General features: G+C 48.7%; 2 protein-coding genes across 8 annotated transcripts in view; one reads left to right on the top strand and one right to left on the bottom strand.

Annotated features, from left to right (window-relative positions):
• The window catches only part of KCTD10 (potassium channel tetramerization domain containing 10), a 38,420-nt gene that overhangs the window by 1,298 nt on the left and 13,463 nt on the right, over positions 1 to 23,659 (top strand). For all 3 annotated transcript variants that reach the window (XR_003399520.1, XM_026859614.1, XM_026859613.1), the window contains exon 2: positions 19,701 to 19,707. Coding sequence is in view for 2 of the 3 variants with exons in the window: in XM_026859614.1 (XP_026715415.1) it covers positions 19,701 to 19,707 (7 nt within the window). In the remaining variant the exon portion in view is untranslated. The remainder of the gene's footprint in view (positions 1 to 19,700; positions 19,708 to 23,659) is intronic.
• Positions 418 to 23,659, bottom strand: part of UBE3B (ubiquitin protein ligase E3B) — a 23,870-nt gene continuing 628 nt past the window's right edge. Inside the window, exons 2-29 of one of the 5 annotated variants that reach the window (XM_026859608.1) lie at positions 23,308 to 23,410; positions 23,152 to 23,234; positions 22,465 to 22,634; positions 22,249 to 22,369; positions 20,902 to 20,961; positions 20,410 to 20,514; positions 20,214 to 20,310; positions 19,641 to 19,726; positions 18,877 to 18,959; positions 17,818 to 17,923; positions 17,010 to 17,130; positions 16,179 to 16,356; positions 15,603 to 15,772; positions 14,730 to 14,897; positions 13,731 to 13,902; positions 12,874 to 12,992; positions 12,120 to 12,234; positions 11,631 to 11,730; positions 10,925 to 11,044; positions 10,385 to 10,561; positions 10,188 to 10,298; positions 9,425 to 9,562; positions 8,952 to 9,017; positions 6,540 to 6,598; positions 4,768 to 4,950; positions 4,235 to 4,346; positions 3,810 to 3,902; positions 418 to 3,315 (exon numbers count right to left, since the gene is read on the bottom strand). In XM_026859608.1, coding sequence (XP_026715409.1) covers positions 3,124 to 3,315; positions 3,810 to 3,902; positions 4,235 to 4,346; positions 4,768 to 4,950; positions 6,540 to 6,598; positions 8,952 to 9,017; positions 9,425 to 9,562; positions 10,188 to 10,298; positions 10,385 to 10,561; positions 10,925 to 11,044; positions 11,631 to 11,730; positions 12,120 to 12,234; positions 12,874 to 12,992; positions 13,731 to 13,902; positions 14,730 to 14,897; positions 15,603 to 15,772; positions 16,179 to 16,356; positions 17,010 to 17,130; positions 17,818 to 17,923; positions 18,877 to 18,959; positions 19,641 to 19,726; positions 20,214 to 20,310; positions 20,410 to 20,514; positions 20,902 to 20,961; positions 22,249 to 22,369; positions 22,465 to 22,625 — 3,213 coding nt within the window. In that variant the 5' untranslated portion in view covers positions 22,626 to 22,634; positions 23,152 to 23,234; positions 23,308 to 23,410 and the 3' untranslated portion in view covers positions 418 to 3,123. The other 4 variants (XM_026859607.1, XM_026859609.1, XM_026859610.1 and 1 more) reach the window with 4 other exon arrangements.

Here is a 23,659-nt window from a genome sequence, read left to right as displayed (position 1 = left end):
AGCCCAGCACCTGCCCTAGGCCAGGCTCCCCCCCATTACATCCCAGGAACACCAGTAACGCTCCAGAAGGTACCAAAGGCTGAAGTCACAGCATCCTGCAGGACCCAGCAGCGCTCCTCCACGCGTATTCCAAGACACAAGAACAAATCCCGCTTCAGACGCCACCGCCAGGTCCCCTCAGGCTCAGAGGTCCTCGCATCACCCCTTCAGAAGCACCCCAAGGAGCACCCACACATGCCTGCCAAGAACCAGCCTGGAAAAAAAAAAGATTTGAGGGACCAGCAGCTCTGTCCACAGCCTGGCAGGTTCCTGGCAGAGGTACCAAGAGGTGCCACTACCTCTGAGCTCTGCTCCGAGCAGGAGTGTTACCCCCAGCTCCTTCCCTGCCCCGAGGGGAAAGGAAGAGGAGACATCCAATCATCTTATTCATACCAGGTTTATTTTTCTCTTCCCTGCATTTCTGATACACGGGATGTAACCAAGGTCTCCACAGCAGCAAGTCTTCTATAGAAAAAAAATAGTCATTAATCTCCCGTGGCAAAACCATCCCTGCCCTACAAAGAACACCTGCGCAGAATACAGCAGTGCGGGCAGGGACCCCACACATTCACAGCCTCCTGCTCAGGTAAAAACGTATTAAAGCCTCCCACTCACACAGAAATCAGCTACTCAAGAGAAATATCGTTGTTGCGCACGGAGCCACCAGGGCGTTTACTCTAGACGTTTTACACGCTAGCTACAAAAGGGGATGTAGTGTCTTGTAGTGCAATAGTGCCAGGTTTGGAGGGACCTGGCTAAGTCTGCCTTAGGATCTTTTCTAGGGATTGTACTCCTGAGGAATGAAGGAAAAAAGGGGAGCAAAAGATTTTATGTCGCTGTGTCCAACAACTCGGTTGAACAATCATTGTGCTCTGTTTAGACACACTTCCATTTCCCTACAATAATAATAATAATAATTAAAAAAAAATAATCTTGTGTGATATTTTAAACTGTTGTTTAAAGTCAGTGCCTGAACCTCTCAGCTACACAGTCAACTGGTTAATGCTGAAATGCTCTATTAAAAAAAAAAAATTAAAAAGAAATTTACTATCATCTTTAATTTCTCTGAGCTCATAGTCCAGTATCTGTATCCAGTATTCCTGTCCTCACTAACACTTCTGATCGCTCCTGTTTAATATTACTGAGCTGACAGAGAACAAGGATCCTGAAGTTGCTTTCCAGATGCATTTCCAGGCATTAGTACTAAAACAAAACAAAAAAAAAGGGTTACTCCTCTGAAAAGCAGCTGAAGCAAAGCCAGAAGAGAAAGATGAAGCAAAGACCATCTCTGTCCTCTCGACTGGATGGTGCCGAGGGGTTTCTGGTCTGGTTGAAATGTGCAATATATGGTGGTTAAGAGGGACCTTCGGAGCCCGGGGAGCCTGCGCTGTGCGGAGACCTCCCTGCGGGTGGGCCAGGGCGAGCCAGAGGATGAGGTAGGATACGGCAGCCTCGCGCCAGGGTGCCTGCTGCGAGCCCACTTGTGCACCAAAAGGCTCCCAGCAGCTCTGCCGGGGCAGTGCAGGGGGGCCAGAGCGCAGGGCGGGGGGCACCACCGCCACGGGGGGCTCAGGAGGGGAGGTACCAGCAGCCTCTGGGGGAGCTCGTTTTATCAGTGAGCAGCGAGAGGGGAAGGGGAGAAGGTTTTTAATCCTGTCCCGAACAGGAGAACGTCGATGGCTTTTCTTTGTGCCAGAAGCCCAGCAAGGACAGAGCAGCCCAGGAGACAGCACCAGCCTGGGCTGAGGCAGGACTGGCAGCAGGACGAGGGCCCACAGCTGGGAAACTGCAGAGACACTTGAGAAATCAGGCTCTGGACTTCAGAAGAAATGGCAGGGAAGGGTCCACACCTTCCCAACACACACACACACGCACGCCCCTCACTCACACCCTGCCTTTCAGAACAACCTGAAAAAGCTGCCTGCTACAGGCAAACATCAACTGTTAAAAATAAGGCCAGAAAGAGACAAAGCGACCAAAATAAATAATTTGGCAACAAAGCAAAATGTGGCTGTTACACAGAAGCCAAGTCCTGGTTTGAAACAGCACATCTCCCTCACAAAAGAGCCCGCAAACAAAGTGAAACTTCGATCCAAGCGAGAGGAATTTTGCCAGCAGTTTCCAGAGGGCCCTTGGCAGCCCGACACAGTCCCCTGCCAGAGATCACGGGGGGCACCTGCCCAGCGCGAGCACCGTGCCGGGGAGTGCGGGCTGCCCGCGCCGCGTGCCAGCGCCTGTCCTTTGGAAACGAAACAAAACGAAACCTTTTCCGCTCCTGAGCGAATTCAGACAACCACCCTTTTTGCCCCAAGCACAGGCTCGGGCGAGAGCTTGGCAGAGGCACAGCTGGCTCAGCACGCTGACCCCCAGGCCCGCTGCGTGAGCTCTTAACCCACAGCCCTCCGACACCTTCCTGAGACCAGCGGGGCCCATCTGCTCCCGTTTAACCTGCTGCTTCTTGAGTCTGGGCAAGCGCTTCGTCCTCCTCCAAACGCCAGGGCCTCGCACGGAGCAAGGGCACCAGGCAGCCCCCGCAGTACCTGTCCTGAGTAAACGGTGCCCGTCTGCGGCACATCCAACGCCGCAGCCTCCTGCTTTTCTCCTTGTCCTGGGCTCTGTCATGTTTCTGCCTTTGTGCAGCTTCCCACAGACTGACTTCCACCCAGTAAGAAAACTGGACCATCTCCTGGGAAAGGAAAAAGAAACGCTCCCGCAGCAGCAGCTGCCCAGACTGCGCAGCCTGCTGGGGGTATTACGGTCACTAATCTGACTGGCACTTTTAATGTTCCTTTTATGCTCCCCCGGGGTTTGCTTTTAAAAGACGATTTACGTGGGTGTCAAGTGAAGTGTATTGGGTCAGGCCCATCACCTCCTTCATCCTGGAGCCGTGCCCAAGAAAAGCCAGCCCTGTCTAGCCCAGAAGCTCTTCCTGGTAACCCTCTCCTAGCAGCTGCATCTCTCCAGCCCTCGAGCGAGCAGGCAGCCCCCACGGAGCCGACCCACCCTCCGTGCACGAGGGCCTCCACCTCCAGCAGCAGTCAGCGGCTCCGAGAGCCCCCGTCGCAGAGTCCAGGCCCACGGCAACTAGGACAGCTCAAAACCAGTGTTCATGCTGATGGCGTAGCGCAGCTTCTCCCGCAGGATGCTCTTCTTGCTGTAGTTGGGAAGCTTGAGGAGGTTAAAACACGTAGAGGAGGTTGGGAGACGCCCGCCTGGCTCTTTTTTGCGGATTGTGAAGAAGCCCCGTAGCACGCTGCCCAGCGTGTCACCGGTGTCCTGCAACGGGGCAGAAACACATCCCCCCCCTGGACTCCTCTGCTGTGCCCCTGCCAGGTGGGCACCTACACGCGGGGCACCTACACGCGGGAGAGAGATGCCGACACAAAACCTGTCTGCTGGGAACGGGGAGAGTCAACCCTCAAAGCCCCGACCCCCACAAGAGCTCGAAAGGAGCTTCTCTTGTAACTGCAACTGCCCTGAGGCACACCAGGTCCCTTCACAGGGTGTGCAGGGAGTGGGGGCAGAGACACGGGGAGGTCCCGAGGAGAAAACACAACCCTGGAGACAGCCTGAGTGCTGCTGCGTGTGGGAAGAGGTAGGTGTGGCCGTATACACCCTATTAGGGTAAGGTTGGTTTTGCTGTGCCCTATAGGAGTGTAAACCTTTGTGTTTTGGAGTTTCCTGGTCAGACAGAGGATGCTGGGCAGGGAAGGAGGCTGCCAGAAGCCTGGCAGGGAACACACGAGAGTCTGAGTAAGCAGGGAGCCTACCTGATCATCAGAGACTTCCACGCAGCGGATGGAAAAAGGAGGCTTGAGGTAGGCAAAGCCCAAAAGTGGAGGCCTGGAGCAGCTGGTAACAAACTGAAAGGGTGATGGATGGTGAAAGATGGCAGGAGCGAGCGCAGCCTGGCTGTACCGGCCGCACGGGCAGCACAGCCGCAGGCACCTGAGCGCCCCACGGCACAAGGCCACTGAGCTCTCGGGCCCTTTGGAAACTGCCACCTAGGCAAGACTATTCACGGTGACACAAGCGTTTGTAGGAACTCTGCTTCCCGGGCTGCCCCGCTGCTGGGGAGCAGGGTGCAGATTTTAAGGTGTCAAGCATTCTGATACTCCTGCCGACTAACTGGAGGAGAACAGCACTGACCCCACCACCCCAAAAGCCCAGGCTGGGCCGAAACGGCAGCATTTACCTTGAGAAACATGGCTCTCTCCTCAGGGCTGAAGTCATTGGCCAGGATGTCCCACAGCCAGATGATGACCCGGTGACTCCCGTGGAAGCCCCCGTAGTACACCGTGTGTTTTCTGGGGAGAGAAAGGTCGTGACAGGCTTGTGTCCCACTACAGCAGGAGGGTCACAGCTGGTTAAGTGCTGGAAGGATCAATATCTGCCACGGGTTCACTGCTACAGCACACCCTGGCAGTACTGAGCCCTCCCCGGTGCTTACTGGGCACGCAATTAGAGAAAAAGGGAGGGCAGAGAGAAATTCTGCTCTCAGGAACCAGCAGAAAGAAAGGATCCTTCCCATTCATTACTACTCTGTCCAAATTAGCTTTAAGGAACGTGTTCTTCCGCTCCATTTGTTTCTGTCTGCTCCTCAAATTTCAGTTAGGAGAAGCAGAATGTCGTGAAAGAGTCAGTCTCCTGCAAACCTCCAAACAGCTCTGTGCCAAAATGGCTTGGCTTGCTGAGCGAGGGGGCCAGCAGGCCGAGCTGCTCACTTACTTTAAGTCCTCGAGGTCAATCTCAGCGTTGTCGCCGGAGATCAGCCGCTGCAACTCTGGCGCGGAAAACATACGAATCCATTCGGGCTTAATGATCGACCTGAAGCCACTGATGAGTGCTGCTGTCTGACTCTTGATCTGCGTGTGCATCCGGAAGTGAGCCATGAGGTGGATGTAGCTGATCCTGGGGGCGACAGGGGAGGTGGCAGGGAGCAATACCCACCTCGCCGGTGCAGGAACAAGCTCGCTGACCTGGCTCTCCAGCCCAGAAGGGACCAGCACTGCCCGGAGGTGCATCATACTTCCCCCTCCAGGGTGCTGCTCTTTAGTTAAGCAGAAAGAGTTGTTGTTCTGCCCAGACTTTGCCCCATTCCCCGTCTCTGGGACTGCCTGCTCATTTCACAGAGCTCCTTCCCGACCCAGGGACGAGCAGGCTCTAATAATCACCTGATCATCCTTAGAGCGTGCGTCTAACTGCTCTTTAAAGGATCAGATTCCCAGTCACAGGCACTCCTCTAGGTTTGAAAAACAATTCTCTGGTCTCTGATGCCACCTGCACCAAAACCCATGGCTGGAGAAACAACACACCAAAAACCACTCCGGAGATTTCCACTTCATCCCAGGCGTATGGAATAGGTGCCCTGGTTATTAGAGGGACGCACCATCAGGCTTCCCCTTCTCACCAAGAGGCAGAACAGCTGAGCTTGCTGAGTCTTCATCAGCTCCTAGGCAGATCCCACAGCCCCATCAACTGGGTGTTCAGGCGGGCAACCTCACTCCACCGTTACCAGACTCTTTCCAGATTTCTCCCACTTACAACGCTTCTCCTGCTCCCTCCCAACTGCCCATTTGTGTGCACATCTGCACAAAAGCTTCAATGTTTCTGCTGTAAGGAGAGCAACACCCAGGGCTTTCAACTTTCTCCCTGAGCTGACTTCTGACAAACCAGAGCAAGATCCTTTCAAATGCAAACTCCTCGGTTAGAGCTCAAGAAGGAAAAAGACTGGGAACATCAGATTGCAGAGCACGACTAACAAAGACAAATCCTCAGGTAGGATCCAGCTTTCACTTGCCATTAAAGAGAACAACCCCCAGACTACCAGTTCAAACACACATCTGCTTAATAGATATTTTATCCTGCTTTTATGATCACTGAAGGGTACAGAGAAGAAAAAAAAAAAAAAAAAAAAAAAAAAAAGAAGGGAACAAAAAGGTGGGTTTGGTTTTCAGGCTCTGGAGTTGACATTTACGATAACTATCTGAAAGCCGGTTATCTGTGAAAATAGCTACAGGGCTCGGTGTCTCCTCTGATTTCCTGTGTCTAAAGTATGACTGTCGACTACATTTGAATTCACCACTGTCTCTTCTGAAGAACAGTGCTTTATACAACTGCCACATGTTATCATTCTGAGAAGATCTGTCTGCTTCAAGGTGTCTTTGAGCATCTGTGCCCTCTATGTTCACGACTGTGTGCCTGAATTGCTTTGAATCCATCTGTCCGTATCTATCACCGTCATTAAATCCTGCAGAATCTCACAGACTGTGTGCCTTTGACCTCAGAAGCGCTGTTTCAAGAAGTAAATTGTCAATTTTTATTTTGCAAATTGAATTTAATACAATTTCTGCCGATGAACTGTAACCAGTAAATTCTATTAAGATATTTATGTGCTCCTTCTACTCCAATCTATCTCAATTCATTCCAGATGCAAGCCCAAGGAACTAGAATAAAGTATTTTGCAGTGGTGACCTTAAAAATCTAATTGCTGTACTTACTTATTTTCATTGGTAACAGGAATGGTCTTCCCTCCAGGAACAAGTTCATGGCAAACAAGCTGAGGGAAGAAATGATTGTATTGCTAATTACTGCCTGGAACCACAACGGAAAGAAATGCCATGCCAAGCTGTTATCTCCCCATAAAACATTTATTTTTACAATAAAACGGTAGGATTTAAAATTTAAGTAATAATCCTGCTTCTGCCTTGAACCAGTTTCACTTAACTATTAACACAGTAATTGAACAGTAGGGAGCTGTGACTCTCCCACCAGTGGAGCCAGCCCTTCTCCAGGAAGCCTCCTCTCCAGTCTGATCCATCACTGCTGAACCGCACACAGATCAATTCGAAGAGCCCCGGGGGACTGTCACAATCCCAGAATCCAGAGGCTGAACAAGCTCCGAGCCTTGGCACAGCTCGGCTGAAGAGCACAATCCAAAGCTCTCTGCTCCACAGGTCTCACCTGGGGCCACCCGCGTGGCAGGGCTCCCCGGAGCTGGCTGTCCCGCAAGCTGGGCGCTCCAGAAGGCTCCAAGCGGAGAGCTCGGGATGCCAGGGAGCTGTGAAGCAGCATCTCCTCCCCCCCTGCCCGGCCAGGGCCTGGCGCTCAGCCGACAGCTCCGCTCGGAGACAGCGGCAGGGGCCCGCCGGGCGCTGGCTACAGCGACAGGCGTGACTCATCTCTGCACCGAGAGGCAGAAAGTCGTTATTCACACACCACGGTGGCCTCTGAGCTTCAGTTCCAGGCGACTTCCACGGTCGGAAGGGAGCCCAGCACAGGGACAGAGCTCAGCTCCCCTGTCCCCACACCTAGCGGGGACACACAGGTTCACTCAGGAACCATGGGGTTACCTCACCTGGAAAACAGGAGTCCCCTGGTTTATTTTGAAGTTTTGAGCACTGCAGCCTTCAGCATCTTATGCTTGGCTCTCATATGCTGTTTCTTACCTTCATTTTTCAGGCGGAAAAAAGCCTGAAAGCCAAAACCTCAGCAATCCTGAGGCAGCAGCGAGGTGCTCAACCCGCTGCGTGCTGGATGCGACCTCTCACTCGGGCAGAGCAGGGCTGATCACCACTTTGCTGCCCTCCCAGACACCCTCACAGCTTTGCGGCTGCATTTGCTGCTGCTGCTGTCGGACGTACCCAAGCTAGGTCTAAACTAAACTAGCCCACATAGGGGTAAGAAACTGCTGCGGATAAACACTCCACGACTTTGTGGTCTCTGAGCTCCGTGCCATCAAATTTACACTGCTAAGGGTGCTCAGGCTTCGACTAGCTGGGGCCTCCCCACAGAATTTGCAGCAGCAACAGCATACACAGACAGCAAAGGCATTTTGATCTTATCTATCTGTATTTTCCAGCTATGCACGCACAGCTTCGCAGAACCCAAGGCACAAGTGCGACCAAGAGCCTTCAAGGCTTCATAAAGGACTGACAAACAGCTTTTTCTCCTCAAGGCCAAGAGACCTCCTGACCCACTTCAGGTTTCTCTGACAAACGGCCACGTCTGAAGAAAAGGAATTCCTCCCTACTCACAGAGAATCTTCTCATTAAAAGAGAGGAGACCAGTTATGCAGGGAAAGCACAAAACAATGCTTTTCAACTAGAAAGGAAAAAACCCTGGCAGTAGAAAAATGAAGGGTCAGAGGGCAATCTTTTTCGTGGAAAAAACCTGTTCTCTGCCCACAGCTAAATATTGAACGAAGCCACAGAATCCTACGGCTGAGTTCAGAGAAGCTCTGAAGGTGAGCCAGCCTTTCAACACAGGCATTTTTTTGGTAAAAGGAGAGCAGAGCTAAGCCCTAACCACAATCAAACACAAGGTCATTTACTACTCAGTCCCCTCAGGATTCTCATTCAGATGGGCCACAGAGAGCGTCCACCTGACATACTGGGAAACACAAGTACCCGAGTAGAAAGCACTCTGCGCAGCACGAGCGTGGACAGCCAGCCTGACTTTCAGAGGCTCAAGACCAGCTCTCGGAAAGCTCAGCAGAGAATAACAGCTGCCTTCTGCTGGTAAGTCAGACTGCGGGTGTGTTTCTCTGCTCTAAGGACACTAATGAAAGCCAGGACACCCCTGCTCAGGAGTCAAACCTAGTTCTGCTGCCAACTGCGTACATTCACAACCCACCACTTCTGGCACCACAGGCTTTCCCATGGCAGCAGTCAACGATCTGAGGACCCCTCTCAGAGCTTCACAGGCTCTTCCTGGTGGCATCAGCCAGACCAGAGAGTGAGATTCACCTCTGCAGAGCAGCTAGGATCTAACCAGGAGAGAGGGGGACTGCCCGAGCCAGGGCTGTGGGCTCTATCAGTGCCCAGAACTCTGCTCGTCACCACCTAGCATGAAGAGCGCGTTTGGGACAAAGCGGAGAGAAGATCTACCACAGTCACTGAATAAAAACCTACCTGACCCATCACATCTTCATCGTAGGACAGCGTTAAGCCCAAGTCACTGATATCACCATCGTAACGCTAGAGGAACAATAGAGAAAAGGAAAGAAAGTCAGTGTTTAGCAGCAGGAACAGCAGCTCTGTATTTCTGTGTTACTCTTCCACTAAGTGATCCCCAGCAGGCAGGAGGCCCCAAAGCACAACAAATACGAGTTGTTCTAGGTTATGGGGAGACTGCACAAGAGCTGAAGCGAAAAGTCAGGATTTCCCCATGGCCAGTTCCAGGTTTACACTCAGACTCTTGTCTCATTCCTGCTAGCCCCAGTGAAAACACAGGACAGGCACTTGCCAACCTGCCCCAGTCCCACCACTTACTTCCAGGGCGTTTTTAAAGATGATCAGTACCCCAAAGGCATTGGCAAATCTATTATTTCTAACAGCAGCCAGCAATAAGGGAGTTGAACAACAGGAAAAGTTAATGCTCAAACCTTAATTGAAGTGAGATTTTTATAGAACTCAGAGTCCAAGGAGGGAAGTTCATCCACGGAGCTGTAGAAGATGCTGTGGTGGTGCCCCAGTAGCTGACTCAAGAAGAAGGAAGCAAATGGTACATCCACAACTATTCCCTGCAGACAAGAACGTGCAGGTCAGGCGGCGCCGCACACTTGTTACCTGCAACAGCTTTGGCTGTCTGAGGCCTGCGGGCAGATCACGTGTTGTGGAACAAGTGCAAAGACGTAAGGCACTGAAACCAGCTAAGGAAACCACATCCTCTTAAAATCCATTAATTTGTGGAGCGGGTGCAAAAAGGCAACTGGGGAACTCTGCGTTTCCTTTAAAAGAACTGCCTTACATGGAGAGGGCCGTTCTGTCATTTCCATCCTTCTAGCCACATGTCCCTTTAAGTAAAGTATCAACAAATGGGATGTTTGTAAGGTGTTAACCCCAAAATAACAGACTATAACACTGAAATAGCAGACTCTTCCAGCTAGGGTCCCCAGCATCAAGAAGAACAATTAAGGTATGTCCCAGGTTTTACCTCAAAGATTATTTTTAGTAAATACCTGAAGTGTCAGACTGCTCTGCCACCAATGTTTTTATTCAAGGCATTTCTCCCAAAGTCACCTCCCCAGTAACACCCCCCCAAGCACACCAGAGATGCTCTTGAAGCAAGAGGCACCATCACAGAGCTACATCCGAGCGGTGCTACAGCAGCAGCGACAACACCCTCACCCAGCACTTTCGGCTCACCTCGTACACAGCCTTCCCAAGCATCTTCCCCACAAACTCAAAGAGCTGTAGGTAGTTCTCATGAATGTAGGATGTTGGGGATGGATAGAGCCTCTCATCACCGCTGGTTGTCTGCACGCAGAGAGGAGAGCACTGAGCCGGTCCGTTTCTGTCTGCAGGGGGCCATCACAGCCAGCACCTGCAGCCCTGCCTCATACCTTGAACAAGTTGAGTGCGGGGTCAAACACCTTCTTTATTATCTCTTCCAGGAACTCTTTGAAGACACCGTCCTGATCAATACCAGCCTCGTCGACTCCCAGATCATTCACAAACTTCACTCTGATCACCCCCTTCATGGCATTCTGGGACAGCTGTCGTAGCTGTTCATATCCATCCTACACAGACCAAAGAGCCAGAGGACAATCGTGCTGGGAGACACGTCAAACACCCATGCAGACGTGCAGCAGAGACCAGAGACACACCCCCCCCCCCCCCCCCCCCAAGAAATCTGCATTTGCCATTGAATTTTGTATCCCAAAAGACCGACATTTTTCCTAGTCAGAACTGTAGGCTTGCAGCAGCCTGAGCTGAACTAAGGGCCTGCATTTTCCTGCAACATCACTTCATACAAAAGCAGACAGAACTGGCACTGGGTCCCTCAGCACCCACAGAGAAGGTAAAAACTTATTAACCCTCCGTATTCTTGTCAGGCCAAGTTACTGCCTTGTTGGTTGGCTTCTGCAAGCCAGATCACTCACCTCCAGCATACGTGAGCGGCGGATAGTGATGTGTGTGACGTGAGGCGACGCCGAGCTGGTTTCAACCAGCCCAAGCTTCTCTTTTTCCTTTGTAACCATGTTTCGGAAAAGCAGCACCCTCTTAAAAAGAAAACAAATACAAGTCTTCAACCACAAGGCTCCTTTTCCTCCCACACAGCAGGGCTTTCAGATGCTCCCGACGCACACCCAGAACTACCTCTTGGTTGTCCTGTTCCCAGCTAGGCCCAACAATGCCACTGTCACCCACTCACTAGAAATAGTGGGATCTCCATCCTTGTTCCCCAGTGGGGCAGAGAACTCCTTGGAGCTCTGCTTTGGGAGGGACAGGATGCTGACAATACTGAACACAAAAGCACCTTTCCTATCACCAGATAAAAATCTGTCGTCTCTGCAGATTTGCTACCTGCAAAAAGACACTCTGCTTTTTTCTCCAAAGCCACGTCACGCGCTTCTGAATGACTCTGTGCAGCTGCCCACACAAATAAGCTCGCTCTCAATGAGAGAAATCAAGACAGTTTAGAGGAAATATATTGGGGAGAGTAGGGGGGGGAAGGAGAAGACTTCTGTTCAACTAGCATTTCAATCACAAGCTCCAAGTCAGAAGCTCAGGACACACATCCCTTCCAGCCCAGGCCAGCCAGGTCACTGACTTTTCAGCTGCCACCCTCTGCCCCGTCCCACTCACGTTCTTGTGGGGAATGACGTGTGGGATGTACTGCAGGAGCAGCTGGGCTCGTTTCTTGTCCTTGTCCAGCTCCTGGAAAAGCACGCTGGGTTTGAGGTCCCTTTACAAAGAAAGGCACAGATTCAGAGATCCCTGAGCAATGCCCAGGTGTGGTAAATAGCTGAGGGTGGGAGAGAGAGGAAACCTGTAATGATTTCAAAGACAACTTAAGCGCTCAGGTGCACACATCTAAGAAGGCCAGAGACACTCAAGCTGTTAGGTGCTGAGTCAGTTTTCAAAGCATCACCCTCCAGGAGCAGCAGCTAATCCTTACACCGCGGAGGAGAAGCACAGCAGGAGGGGTGTTCTTAAACGCCAACCCAGGGAGCAGTTCTGACCTCGATCTCCCAGGCAGACTGAGAGGCTCTCCGTTTAGAGTAAGGAATCCCAAACTAGCCCCCTGCAGGGGAGCCGCTGCACTGGGACAAGCACAGAGCTGCACACACTTACTTGCGTAACCAGTGATCCTCGGGAGCAAAGCGCCTGCGGCAGTCCCTTTCGTACAGGACCATGAGCCAGCCATGGACGGAATGAAACAGCTCCAGGGTCTCCCCTCGGGCATTCTCTGGACAAAAGGAACAAAGCAGCAATGTCCAGGCACCCTAGGCAACAGGAGCGTCCAAGAGCAACATGTTGATCATCTAGCCCCACGCTAACGGGACAGCTGTCTCCTAACCCCTACTGCCTTCAGAGGGAAGGAAGAGATTTTGTGCCTTCCAGCAGGCAGACAGTCTCTTCTTCGATCAAAGTGAAAACACTCTTAGCCACAAAGCCATCATAACAAAAATGACTTATCTCATCAAATGACCAGAATTGAGCTGTACCCCAATTATACCAGCACAGAGATCCATGCTAGAGAGCTACAGAGATGCTAGCAAGCCTGCTCTGCTTTGTCAAAGCACTATTTCCAAAGCCCATTCTCCTCCAACACATGGCCCAGGCATGCTAAACTTAGTTCTCTGACAGAAACCAACATGCCTGTCGTGTCTGTTACACAAATTCTCACTGGAAATAGAAAAGTTCACTGTAGTTGGTGCCAAGCATGATAGTGGCATCTAGATGCCAAAAGACTGGGATATATTCTCATGCCACACAGCCTAGTATGTTTTTTTTTTTTTTGGTGAAAAATAATAATTAGCAGAAGCTTCACATTCCAGAATTAATGCCATTTGTAACATCGACTCAAGCTACTAAAAGCACTTACCTACAATTCCATCCCAGATCATCTTAAATACAAAGGAATTCAGAAAAGATGAGATGGTAACAAGCTCTTCCAGTTTGAATGAAATCTGCTCTTCATAGACTTCTATGTCATCAAGAATCCTATCAGAGAAAACAAATGCAAATGCACAAATGTAAATTTAATTCCCTTTTGAAATTTTCATAAAGGCACATTATCCTTTAGCAGCAGCTCTTATTTCTATGACAACTGACACCCACGAGGACCTAAAGTCATAAACAACCAAACCTTATTTATCGATTTTGATCGCTAGCTGACCCTAACAGAAGACAGTATGAAAGGCCTGAGATATGAGCAAAGCCAGTATTTCATAGCTGAAAGGACCTATGCACTCATCCCCAAGAAAACAACTTCATCATTCAAGCTAAGAAAACTGTCTCTGCAGATCAGCAAGGGCAATTTCCCAACCCTTCTCCCATCCTTTGTGTTGTGTAAGTCTGTGAGTGAGACAGCAAAGGAGTTGTAAACAGAAGCACGTAAGCTGGGGAGCTTTCTTGCAGCACTATTAAAGATTTTTTTCCTCAAAGCTTATCTGGACCCATCGAAGTGTTTGCTTTGGACTGACACAACTGTTGTCCAGTGCTGTAATATTTTGTTACCAGTTCAGCCAGCTGTACGTTGCTGAAGCAGCACGTGGCTGAGGGGGAAAGTCCTTTTGAAGTCCTTTATTTCTCAGGACTCTACCTGAAAAGCTTCCTGCTTTACTCTGCCTAGCTATCTTTATGCAAAGGCAGCAATACCTTAACTATTCCTCTCGAAATGCAAGGAACGCAACAGCTTCACGTTACAAATCCAGAGAGCACCCTCCACTTGCTACCTACGTGATAAGGTGGCGGGAGCAGTCGCAGAAGAGCATCAACATGGCCAGCAGCCTCTTGGATTCCTCCGTATCATTATTCAAGCACTCCAAGAAGAGTTTTAACCCACCCTGTGGTCCCAGCTCACAGATAAAAGCCCATAATTTGGGCAACAGATCATCCAGGTAAGTGAGGCCTAGCAGTGGAAAAACAGAAAGCACACTCAGTGAAGCTTGTTCTGCCTCCTTGTTCACGCCGGCTCAAAGAGATGAACAGCTTGGAGCTGAAAGACTCTTTTGCAAAGCAACACTTGAAGGGAACGTAAGCATCACATTTAGCTCCCAAGCCTGCCTGTATTAACAGGAGATGCACAATCCCCAGGAATGCAGAAAAAAAAAAAAAAAAGGCTTTTAACGAGGCATTAATCGTTTGCACATCTGAAGCCCTTTCCTGCTAATTATTTTGCAGCTTTAGAAAAGAATTAATTGCCATGATCCGATCACCATTACAGCCATCATCAAGATGAGAACACAAAGGACAGGGTTCTACCTGTGGTCACCACTACAGTCACAGACAAAGCAGCCGAGGCTCTGGCCTCACTCCCCTGCTCTAGCCACTCGACCAAAGCAGTGCTTATCTCCTCCTCCATCCATTCCCAAGACAGGTAATTTGTTCTTAAGATGTATGAAAGCGTTCAGTGCTTCCACCACATAAAGATTAATATTGCTAGGCTTCTCAAAAACACTGACTCAGTCTGGAGTTTGATATGAAGCAAGGTTTCATTACAGGAAAACTTGCTTCAATTTGTATTCTGGAGAGTTAACGCTTGATAAAGAAGTGATGAACGTTATTGATCAGATGTATGGTTCGGGATGGAACAAGCCTTCCACCCAGCCAGTCAATAAACTGTTGTCAGTAATAAAACTACCAACAAGTCAACAGAATTTAATAAGAAAAATCTATTTTTTTTTTTTCCTCCTCTCCCCATTTTAAGTGATTTGAAAAGCAGAGATGTGCCCTGACCTGTGAGTATCTGCAGGCGGATCTGCGTTAGCGTGGTGAGGGTGGTTTGGTAGAGGACACAGATACTGCACACTTTCTGCACCTCCGCCGAGTCCACCCGCTTGCCTCCCACGGGCTTGAGAATGTTGCGGACAGACGCAGACTTCTGGAAAGCTCTCTTGAAAAGATCTGGGTGGCAGAGAAGCACGTGAGACGTTGGCTCAGGAGACAGCAGCGCTATTCCAAACTGCTCGTTCTCAGCCACTCGGCAGCCACGTGATAAAGGGGATTTTAAGCAGACTAAGTGCAGGTTCTGGTGGACTTTTCTGGCAGAACAGCGTATGGCTGCTAGCAACGCGGAAGCATATTTTCAGTTTCTAAGTCTAGATCTTAACGCCTTGCCGGAACAGCAGTAACTAATGACCACGGGATCTAGCTTTACAGGCAGCAGCTAGGAAAGAGCTGGATTACAGCGACTGCATTCCAGCCACTCCTCTCCACAATCACCACACACCACAGGTCCACGAGCCAGCTTCACCTTGCTGTTCACCCAGGAAGCTGCCCTCCCATCTTGCCTCAGGAACTATTAATTTATGCAGTAAGCAGTTCAGCTACTTGAGAAACAATAAGGGAAAAAAAACCAAACCTGCTAAAATAAGCAAATATTTTCACAGCACCAAAGTAAGAGACTTGCCCCAGGTCACAGAGGCATTCTGAGGAGGAATTACAGACAGGACAGGCCATAGCCCCACCTAAGCAGCAGCAGCTGCTGCAAGTAATTACTCGGAGCTTTTAGCATAAGTGGAAAAGTCAAAGCCCTGCAAGCCTGGGAGAAAGACATGTGTACACACACACACACACACACAAAAAAAAAAGCAACCCTCCAGAACTGACTCTTCATAGGAAGGCTGTTCTGCGGGGAAACTGGCTGTGTTGGCAGCTGAGCTATTTCCTGATTCTCCAGCAATTTCTTGCTGAGCACATCACTGAAGAGGATGCGGATCATATGGACTCCCCAGAGATGCTGCAGTTGCTTTGTCAGCAGAGGCATGGACTCATTCAAGCTAAAAGAAAAGTCAGAGAGACATGTTAGAAGGCAGGCTGGAATAAAACACCCGACAGTGATACTCTGATACATTTAACTCAGAGTCAAAATGGAGTATGTGTCCACCCTACAGTCCTCCCAGGAAGAGCTGATATACAGGCCCTGTATCAGGTGTACCAGCATGGCCACTGTTTACCAGTCTAATTGTTTAACCAGTCTAACTATACTAAATTGATTTCCTCACGTAATAAGTCTGTATATGAGTGCAGCAGTTTATACTCTGCAGATATAAGCTGAAATATCTGAGAAGTTATTCTGAACAAGGTCACACTGTTCCTCTCAAAACATAAAAACACACTGCAGCATTAAAAAAAAAAAAAAAAAGCAGCTTAATCATCTATCAGCATAAGGTTCTCCTCACTTACCCATAATCCACAGTCTGTGAAAACCAGCCCAGAACAGGATGCCAGTGGGTGAGGTTGGATTTCTTTTGTGAAACGTACTTCTGGCAGTAGGAGAGCATGTGAATGAGCACACCCACAAAATGAGCTGTCTCCTCCTCAAGGACTTTATCATTCAGGGAGCCCAGGTACACGAGGTTACCTGGCGGAATGACCAGCACGGGAAGACTTGAGAGAGAAACAGATCCTGTGCGACAGCGGTTACAGACGTACCAGACTAAATGACCTCACGCCCCTTTTCATATCCAGCAGAGGATTTCTGTGAAGAATGACTCCTAGAGGTGACCCTGCAGCAAGCCATTTCCAGCACATATCGGCCACTAAGGTGGCATATCACTTTGGCCACCTTCTCATCTGTGTCACACCAACACCTGTCACTAAGCACCATATAAGCTACGGAAGATCCACGGTTATCCCCAAGTTCCAACTGTTCCTCTTGCTACTTTTACAGTAACGTGAACGTAAATATTTCAATAGCGCATCCATTCAGGGAAGTTAGATTCAAAACTGCTACGCTGCAAGACTTTCTCAGTGTCCAAATGAAAAGCTAGCAGAGATAATACTTCACACTTCAGAAACGATGACATGCATACAAAAGCAAGTCTCCAACCCTTCCTCCATTTGCAAGGGCCTTAAATCATGTTTGCAATATCCCCAGATAAATCTTAATTATTATTTAGAAGCCATCTAAATAAGGATAAAAACTAATGAGTTGGAGGCAGCTCTGACCCAAGAAGATTTGACTCAAGGCTCTCTTCCATGCACATTAAAAAGAGAGGTGTTACAGGTGCTTACCTAACAAACAAAGGGTGTGACTTCCTTCTAAGCACACACAGACATCTTGGCATTGCGCTTCACGACTCAAAAAGAGGATGAACTTGCGGAAAAGATCATGAGATTCTATCACTGCCAGACGCTGAAAGAGAGAATTTAACTGCCAGCGAGGCCGAGAACCACCACACAGAACCACCACACCTGGTCTGCCGTCAGCAATACAAGTTGTCTTTTCTTTCCAAATAAAGCAGCAAGTTGAGACTGTTACACTGAAGAGTTTTGATGTGAAGCTGGTCTAGGAAATCAGAAAAACCCTCCAGGTGAACAGGCCATGTTCTAGTTGCAGACAGGCCTTTGCAACTGTCTGTCTGCAAAAACACAAGAGCGCCCACTTGGCACAAAACTTGCCTGTTGGCACCAAGCAACACAGAGGAGCAGTCAAATTAAATTAGACTAGTGGACGGTCTACTAGCTGCCATCACAGATTCTCCGCCCCACAACAGACCGATTTCTGCTTTGGCTCTGTCTGTGGTTACAGAAACTGAAGAATAAGGACACACGGAGATTGAAGCTGCGTGTCACGTACGCCTTTATTTTTATTTATTTGGTTTAGGGCAGTTCAGCCCATCATCCCACTGGTGTTAATAACGTCTGTGGTATTAGAAACCCAGTGTCTGAAGGGTGCAGGGATCAAGCCCTTCCACAGCAGCACTGGAGGCAGGGAAGAGAGGAATGCCAACGCTCTGTTCCAAGAGCTGATAAAATGGTATAGCAAGTGGTCTTGTGTCTTATTCGGTGGATTTTTGGTACTATTACATCACCCACTTACCTCAGGTGTTAGAGTAGCAAGGTGAGTCATTATAGCAGGCACAGACATGATATGGATCAGAAAGGACCTCAACAGATTGTCTGAAAACTGTGCAGCAACCACGGGGCTAGAGAGAGAGGAATATTTCAGTGCAAGAAACTTGACCTAGAGCAAAGCCAGAGCAGTCTTTAACCGAGCCATTCAGGGCTGGTTGCTGATCCTACCCTCATCAAGAAGCATCACTGGAAAAAGAACATTCACTTACACCTTTGTTATCGTAGCAAGTTCACAAAACTGCTTGTGACTCAAAGGAACACAAGCCAAACCATTCACAGCATAATGTATTTTAACACAGCACATCTGTACCACCCAGAGCACTGTCAGGCTTATACGATTCCTCTCCCAAGTTTCCCTTCTCCCCACTGCCATAAAAATCAGTAATCAAATAGTTGTTTTCCTTAGGAAGAAGTTACTCTACTGCTACTCTACTGAACATCACAACCCCATCATCCCAGCAGTGACAGCTACAGAAGGGAACTGGCACACAATGAACCCCTGCAGGCTTACAAGAATGCTTGTGACTGGCTACAAGATTTCCAAAGCAAAGAGGCACCGGCTCTGCAGAGATGAGGTCAGGGTAACAGCATACTTCTCTTATTTTTAAAACAGACTGAACCATGAGGAAGACCTGCACCTAGATCTTGCTTCAGGGACAAACTTTGCCCCCATAAATTGAGTAACAGGTCTATCTGCATCAGCAGTTCATTGTGAAGAGGCACAACCTTATTTATCTAGAGAACTCCAACCCCTTCTGATGGTTTAACAGAAAGACATAAAAATCCTGTACTCTGAACTGGAATTGCACTCCAAAGTCTCGTTAGTCATACTAACACTAATTACTGACTCAGGAGCATTCTGATCTGAAAAAGGATGACAGGGAAGTCAGTTATTTGCCTAAAGCAGCTTTTTTCATGAGGGTGATACACAATGGCACAGAGACTGGCAGAATGAGAAGTCTTCAAACACACAAGAAACACAACTTGAGCTGCACAGCACGCCAAGCAGCTCTGGCTGCCTTACCGCAGGGCAAGAGAGAAGATGGCAGTTAAAGAGCCTTTGGACAAGGAAGGTCTGGATCTCGCCAAGCCATTAGTTAGCAAAATCTGGAACAAAGAAAAAAAACAAAAAAACAACAAACTACAACAGAACCCCCCAAAAAAACCCCGGCAGATTATGACTACTCCTGAAAGACATTGTGTTTATTTTCAGAGCAGAGAGAAAGAACACCACCCAAAAACCAGTCACTACAAGTCATTTGGCAGAACTAGAAGGGCTTCAGGTTAATAATGGCGTAACAGAGGAACTGAAATCAAATTGGACACTCTGCAGCACTTATTTCTCTAGGATCTGTACCCAGGGTTCCCAGACCTTTTCAAATTTACAGGCAAGACTCATAGCTGCCTGGTAATATCGTTCTCATTTAAAAGATTAGAAGAATTACGTCAGTTCTTTTCCCCTTCAGAACAGTAAACAAACCAAATCCATACAAAAGGGCAACAGCAAAGTTTGGAAAAACATTCAAGAGTCCTTCCTGTCCATCTCATTATGAGATGATTAAGTAGGATTTAGACTCAGCCATAGTGACATAAAGGAGACTGTATTTGGTCTCAAGTGTTTTGAAGAAAAATATGCCCACACGCACATTGGCAGCGTTCCACAACCAGCTTCTCCCCAACACACCACCACAGAGATCGTAACAGCTTCCCCAGAACGAGGGCCACAGCACAGGACTGGGGCTTGCCTGGAATAAAGGGAAGACATAACTGTATCGGCCCGAGACTGACCTGCAGCACAGAATAAAATCCCTTCTGGTTTAGATGTCCCATGATGTTTGCACAGATGTGGTTCATGGCAGGCCTCAGGCTTTCACCTTCCGGGTTAAAACAGATGTTACTCACTCAGCGTCACAGCTCCACTCTTTACTTCCTTACAAACTATAAAACAGTTTGTCAATTCATAAGCCCTTCCTGCACAAAGCCTTCACCTTATAGGCAAAACCACCATTTCAGCAGCATCTCGCATCAAGTCGTGTTGAAGGTCATTATTTCCTCGTGGTATTTGTCTGCCTTTCCTACAAAACCCCAGAGCTAAACCCACAGTCCATTATCCTCTGAACACTTCTTGCGCGTGAGATTTTAGAGCATTACAAAAATGTTGTAACTGTTGCTGTTCTAAGGGAAACAGCCTGTCTAATCTCAAGACAATCCTTGCTGCCCGTTCTATGCTTTGTGCAAGCACAGAAGCATAATGAATCTTTGTGGCAAGCATGGGGAGAAGAAAATGTGCAGAAACAGCGTTCAGTAGATTTTAACAGCAAATCCCAGAGCAGTTTCAAGTATTGAATTGGATACACCAACCTTTTCCCCGAAGGATTTTCCACGTAGAAGTATCTGTGAAGGTGACGAGCATTGTGAGGTGCAAATTGACCAGCCTGGAGTCTTGTAAGATGTCTGGCTGCCGTAACAAACACCAGGGTTAATAAATCAAATTAGCTCCGGGCCACACTACAGAACAGTTACATGCAGCGAGACAAAACACAAAGAAAATATTTACCTTAAGCTGCTTGAGAAATTCACAGCAAAACCACAAAATGTCTTTGATTTGTTTGATCCACAAGAGCGTCAGGTCCTTGGAGAGTGCCAGCGACACGTACCACACCTGGGGAAGGCAGGATACGAACAGAGTGGTGATTAGTATCCCTGCCACGGACTGGCAGAATACACTATTGCCAGGAAGCTTCGTGACAAAACGACCTCCTCAGCGCCCACCGAACTGGCAGCAGAACTGTTATTTCTGCCCCCAGAATCCACTGGTCAAAGCACGCTACCCAGCACGGAAAGAAATTGCCAACTCCTATAGCTGTACACAGAGTTAGAATATCTGAGGAATACTGAAGAACTTGTCCAAACTTTCCCCATGGAATCTCAGCAGCGTTCCAGGGTTTTTAAAAGCTAAAAATTCAAATATCACCAACCTAAATCCCCCCACACAGAGTTAAAGAACATCCAACCCTCCCACCCCCAAACAAAAGGGCACCCTGCTGACCTTGGGCTCGTTCTCAACATCCATACTATTCAGAATACAACGGCACAGCTTTTCAAATCTCTGGGGGGGAAAAAAAAAGAGAAAAAAAGAAAGGCAGCGTTAGTTCTAACTACAGGAAGGGCTATTCTGGAAGAGCACCAGGAACAGCTCAGCAGAGGGAGCAAGATACCTCTGTATCGTACCCACAAATGTTCCAAACACATTCCCTGCAGACAGTGCCAACGGGTCCTGCCCTGAGAGCGCAGCTACACGTCACGCTGCAGCTCCGCAGAAGTTCCCTCCTCAAACACATCAACAGGAGGAACTGCTCAGCCTTCCCTGCTAAACTGTCTCCCTCAACAGCACGGGCTGAAGCCCGAAGCATCTTCCTGCTGGGGTTCAGCGCAGCAGTGTGCTCCAAACTCAAGCTGAACTTGGAGATCACAACCACAACTCCTGAATTATTATTTCATCCGGTTGTGTTTGCCACACGCTTGCTAGTTACAAAGTCATTCTGGGGGTGCTGTGGTTATCCTAACGGAGAGCAGCGCCCAGGAGCAGAGTGGGAACGAGCACAGTCTAGTCCTCGGCCCAGCAAGGGACTGATTTGCTGCTGGAAGGGGAAGAAGTAGTAGAACAGACATATTTCAGCAACGCACCCAATTATTGTAAACTTCAAATGGATGCCAGGCACTTTAAAAATTTGTATGTAATATACACATTGGTTTTTTGATGCTGTACATACAGAAAGACTGCACTTGTAGCAATTGCACCATCATCAACGGGAATTTGATGGAACAGAGATTTAAAAAAAAAAAAAAGTCACCCGCTGCTGCTGCAATTTAAATATAACCTTTCATTTTCCCATTGTTTTCCTTATAATTATCCCTCACAGTTTCCTGGGGTAGGTATCATCATTTCACACACACTACAGCAAAGGGCTTCACTCAGAAACCACAAATTCAGGCCACGGTCAGAAAAGCAGTTGCGACACAAAGAGCCCGTGCACTAGGCTCTGCCAGGACAGCTCTCTGGGAGCTGGCCACAACGTACCTGCCCGGGGAACCAATGCAGCTGGCAAAATCGTAAGGCACTGCTTGATTACTGGAGTTGGCACAGTCACCAGGAAAAACATTTGTTAAACTATGCCCTGAATATGGAACCGCTGCTTAAAAAACTCAACGGTTCCTCTATTTCGTTCCTACAGGCAGATCTCTCCAAGGAGGACTAGGGAGGCAGAGATCACATTTCTGAAGGCAAAAATATATTACAGGAACCTACAGGACCACTAGATATGTAATTAAAGGCATTTAACATGTTAAAATAAATAGTCGAAAGAAGAAAAGCATGTCAGAGTAGCAACCTCACCTCTTTGTCTTCTTTATGATTAAATACAAACAGGAGTTTCCTCGCAATTCTGAAGACAGAAAGAGCACTCCTTTTACTTGAGCTGGATTCATTTGCCCCAAAGAAATCCTCCACTTCTCTCCTTTTGAGACAAAAAAAACCCGAGCATCGTTAAAAAAAAAAATCAAGCACACCTCTCCAGATAAGAGCAAAGCTGGAAGGTAGAACTTCACACACCTTATCTCCCTCTGCAGGCGGCATCGGCAGAGAAATCTCCTGATCAAAGCCTGGACCTGGACTGCGGCACGTTCCCTCTCCTTCAGCTCCCTCCGCTCCTCCCGAGCCTGGCGTGCTTTGTCCAGGAACTGGGCTTTGGAGGACTGGCTCGCGCTGAACATTTTTGTCACCTACCAAAAAGTAAATTTAAGGCAACAAAGAATCACTGCAGCAAATGCCTGGAAAACTGGGAGCAGAGTGGACAAAACTCACAGGCGAGGGTAATTCTTTACATCACTTCTGAACTGAGTACCTGCACCCAACATTTAAGAAGGGGAGTACTCAACAGTGTAGAAAGAAGAGTGCACAAAATACAGCCTAGGCAAAGCCAGGGTTACTCGTCAGTGGGACTGCAATAACCAGAATAATTCCAGCAAAATTCACAACCTAATGCAGGCAAGTAGATTTTAAGAGGAAAAAAAAATTTTTAAAAATCATTGTCTTGTCAGTGTGTTCGACTCCCTGTACTCCAACTTCCTTTCCCAGTCTTAGTTGTTCTCATTTTCTTGTTTGCAGATAACATATAAGAACAATTCTACAGGCAAGGATAAGAGAGAAAGGGCACACTCAGAAGCTGATTTATTGCCACTGAACAAGGCAAAATGCAGAGTCAACAACAGCTTTATAAATACTCGAGAGTGAACTCACCTGAGAGCTCACTTCTTCAGAAGAATTGTATGAAAATCATTTATACACCAACATGATCCTCATCCACTGGCTCCAGGCAGCTCCTGCACAGATAAGCACATGATTTGAGATTTAGTCTTTACCGTTGCAGATCTAAGGTTTTTTGGCCAGACTTACTTCTTGCTATGCCCTCAAGAAACTGTGAAGTCAGAAAAGCTTCAGGAGAGGATAAGCAGCACCACCGCTCAGTTGTGGCCGCGGGTACACGCAGCTCCCGACACTTCAGCGTGGGGGAAAAAAAACCCAACCTGATGGGTGACAAAAGCAAAGCCCAGCCTCAACCCTGCCAGGGCCCGGCGTGCGGGCGAGCCCCGAGCAGCAGCCGCCCCAGCGCAAGCGTTCCCTAATTCACCAGAGCCGGGTCAGGACTCACCTCGGGACCCCCACGCCCCCCCCTTCACCACGAGACGCCACGGGCCCGTCCCGGAGCCCTCGAAACCCCAGAGCCCCCCCCCCGGGGCCCAAGCAC

This window comes from Athene cunicularia, assembly GCF_003259725.1.
Source record: "Athene cunicularia isolate RWA chromosome 15 unlocalized genomic scaffold, athCun1 chr15_part1, whole genome shotgun sequence".
Lineage (NCBI taxonomy): Eukaryota > Metazoa > Chordata > Aves > Strigiformes > Strigidae > Athene > Athene cunicularia.
This window is presented reverse-complemented; position numbering and strand designations above follow the sequence as displayed.